This window comes from Triticum dicoccoides, chromosome 7A (assembly GCF_002162155.2).
Source record: "Triticum dicoccoides isolate Atlit2015 ecotype Zavitan chromosome 7A, WEW_v2.0, whole genome shotgun sequence".
Classification (NCBI taxonomy): Eukaryota; Viridiplantae; Streptophyta; class Magnoliopsida; order Poales; family Poaceae; genus Triticum; species Triticum dicoccoides.
The window spans coordinates 237615773-237619302 of record NC_041392.1 but is presented as its reverse complement, the minus strand read 5'-3'; the positions used below and the strand labels follow the sequence as shown (position 1 = coordinate 237619302).

Sequence of the window (3530 nt, the reverse complement as noted above, 5' to 3'; positions counted from 1 at the left end):
CACACTAGTAGTACTAACTAACTATGTTACTACATGTCTCTCTTTCTTCATTTATTGCTTAGCACATCATCTATTTTATCTAGATATGTGTGATGTTACTATCTATATTACTTTCACTGTGGGTAGTCTTAAGATGAATTGCGTAAAGTAAGTATGCTCTCGTTGCAACAGACGGGCACTATGCTAGGAAACTAAAGAGTGTAGATGTGGTAGTTGCAAGTATTAATAAAATTACGTTTTTTTATAAATGTATAATGTACGTTAGATCGCAGCAAGAGGGTACATAGTTTGGTGTAACTAGCAGTAGGCGCCCAGACTGCTGGTCCACTTCTCTATGCACAAATATTCCCAGCCTCTGCGGCTCCAATTTGCAAAAGCTACTCGAGGATTGACCCAACCCACCCGGCCTTCTCCTACCAACCAAGCAGCTCCAAACACCAAGAAATCCACAGAAACCGAGATCTCTCTCTCTCTCTCTCTCCGACCCGACGGATCCCTGGTTGTTGTTGTAGCTGGGCAATGGCGACCGACGCGATCCTGGAGACCATCAAGCCTCGGCGGAGCCCGTGGCTGGAGGACCTCCCGGTGACGAATGGGGGCGCAGCGAAGGGCGGCAAGGTGGACCTGTCCGGGATGCGCCGGCGCGTGTCGTCGTCCTTGTCACTGAGCCTCCAGCCGCTGTCCTCGTCGTCGTCCGCGGCGTTCCGGCGCGCGCGGTCGATGCCGTCGATCAAGGCGCTGGCGGCGGCGGGCGCGGTGCGGCAGTGGTGGGAGTGGGGGCTCGGTTGGGTGATGACCCGGAAGCCCTCCTTCGCGCGTGGCCTCGAGATGAGCGAGGACGAGGCCGCCCTGCTCGGGTGCCACTGCCGCGGCACGCTCCGGCACGTCTTCTACAAGGCACGCGCCGAGGTGCGCCGCCTCCTCGGCCGCGACGGCCGCCCGCTCGGGGGCGTCGCGGCGCAGGACTTCAGGTACGACTCCGTCAGCTACGCTCAGAACTTCGACAACGGCGACGTCGACGCCAGATGCTAGCTGCTGCGCCGGCGCACGCATGGATTCGGACGCCGACATTCGTGCCGAAAGTGAAGGTAGACATGGCTCGATCGATGGCTACGAACTATATCTTCTTGGACGCGGCAATAAACCGAATTGTTTGTAAGATACTAGCAGCATATAGCACGGCGTGTGTGTGTGTGTGTGTTTTGTCTGAACGATCGCAGATGATCCAGCAGCGAGTGATGCGCACTGTTCAGGGACCAGATGTATATTTCTTCCGCTCTTCTTTCTTGTGTTTTTCCGAGTCTTTTCTTGGATACATCCGTCCCTACAATGTAATGTAGCCCGTGGATCTTGAACTGGCAAAATGTACATGTTCTGTAACACATTGCAAATGCAAATCAATAAGCATTTCTGGAACCTGAATCAAGTGCTGAGTCAGTCAGACAAACTTGATGTTCTATTTTTTTTTCTTCCCCGTGAGATTCAGATCTGGTTCTTGTTGGTTTGGGGTCCCTTTCGTTCCAGCTGTGCACGGCGCGACGCGGGAGCAACTGCTCATTGCCCGCCCGGGTCGTCGTCCGTCCTCCCCCGGTCGGTGCCGGAGCTGTTCCCCTTTGGGTTTGGCGCGAACTGATCAGGGAGCTGATAGCAACTTGGCGCCCACGGGGGAGGTGCGGGTAGGTGTCATAGAGTATGTATGGTAGGACCAGCGGAATGATGAGCGGTGACTGTGACTGTGAGGGAGGGTGAGCTACTACTACGCGATGTCTACACGGTGAAGGTGGGCACATGGCCATGCGTGCGGCGGTTGTTGCGGAGGGGTCATCGATTCCGGTGTGGAGACACGGGCCGTGTCGGCGGCGACCGCGATGGTACTCGTTTTTTTCTCTTTTCAGAATTGATATGTATCCCAAACGTCAGATTTCTGGCCTCTCAGCCCGAACGTGCTCAGCGCCGTTGGATGTCATGCACAAATCTTAAAGCAATCAGGAGCGCCACGTCACGTTTTTGTCTCCGTTCGAAAAAATAAGGCATCATCGCGAACGACCGCACCTCTCTCCCTCATCCCTTTGTCCATTCCCCAACGACACTCACTCACCATTTCTCCTCGTGCACGGGACAAATGGCGGGGAGGCGGCCGACAACGAGGGAGGGGGGGGGAGGGGGGACATCAGAGAGGAGGCGTGCGGCGACGGAGACGAGGAGCGGCAAGAACCCCGTTATTTAAAATAAACTTGGCCATTCGTCGAGTTGGGCTTAATTCGGGTTAGGCTTTATAAAGCCCGATGGCAAAATTTCAAGCCTGAGCCCGGCCCAGCCCGGCTCAAATCACATGAACAATGTCCTTTTAAAATTAAAATAATAATTTTTGGGATATTTAAAATATATAGTATACCTATACTTTGCATAAAGTAATGATTTATACCCTGTTCAAGCCTATTTTCGGGCTTTCGGGCCAGGCTTTGGGCGAAAAAGCTGAGACCGAGCCTGGCCCGGATGTCGGGATTTCGGGCCGGGTTGACTGGGTCGGGCTGTCCATGCCCGGGTTTAATTTGAACCCTCAGCGATGGTGGGTGGAGGCGGTACTCGGCGACAATCCCGATGGGCGGTGATGTGTCGACGACGCCGAAGAGAGCGTCGTCGTGTGCGTGGTGGTTGCCAGCCACTGAGCTGAGGTGCTAGGGGTAAGATTCCTGGGTGCATTGTGTCGATTCTGAAGCCGAAGGTGGCGTATGTGCGTGGGCATGTCGTTGCGGTATCAACAGACTAGTAGGGTCGCCCACTTCCCCTGCCGTCCAAATGAATCAGTGGTCGTGGGATCCACCGGAGGCCGGCGCCACCGACGTGGGATCAATGGCGGGGGTCGACTGCCGAATCTAGCCGAGGGAGAGGCCGAAGCTGCAGGAAGAGGGCTACACGTCGACGAAGCCTGCGGCGACGATGTCCACCACCACGCATTTTGTCGCTCCCTAGTGTGGTGGTCACAAACGCGAGCTCCCTTGCCTCCTGCTGGGCTGCTTGAGCTCGACCACTACAGCGACGCACTGCCCAAAGCAGCGGTGCTACCTCCATCCCATGCATGTAGCACTTCGCTCAACTTTTGTGCTTCATTTTTCCAGTGTGCTGCTTCAATTGCCGTTCCATGACCCAGGGGATGCACAATAGTTTTTTGCGTGATTTACTTTGTCAATGTAAAAGTATAGGTTTTTCCATGATGTGTTGTCGTGGAAATAAAAAGAAGGTTTGTGTTTCCATGTAAATTTATGATGCGTTGCCATATTTTTTGTTAATTTAATAGATATGTTTTGTCATGGCAACCATAAACTTATGTTTGCCATGTAATTCCGGTTGTTATGAATATATGTGTTTTCTCATGGCAACTAGAAGCTTATAATTGCCATGTAATTTTGTTTTGTGTTTGCCATGGCAACTAAATGCACATATCCTGGGCTGCCCCTGTCTCTAAACAAGATCACGCGTGGGATGCTATTGCCAGTTATTCATAAAGTTGACCACAGGCTCTTGGGCTG

The 3530-nt window shown here is 53.1% G+C and overlaps 1 protein-coding gene across 1 annotated transcript; it reads left to right on the top strand.

Moving 5' to 3' along the window:
- Positions 1-305: 305 nt before the first annotated feature.
- LOC119332089 lies at positions 306-1422 on the top strand. The gene has a single exon (XM_037605259.1). It carries the CDS (start codon positions 520-522, stop codon positions 1030-1032), a length of 513 nt encoding a protein of 170 aa, XP_037461156.1. The 5' UTR covers positions 306-519; the 3' UTR covers positions 1033-1422.
- The last annotated feature ends 2108 nt before the right edge of the window (positions 1423-3530 follow it).

Coding starts and splice junctions, on each gene's coding strand:
- LOC119332089 (XM_037605259.1), top strand. CDS start 520: ATGGCGACCGACGCGATCCTGGAGACCATCAAGCCTCGGCGGAGCCCG.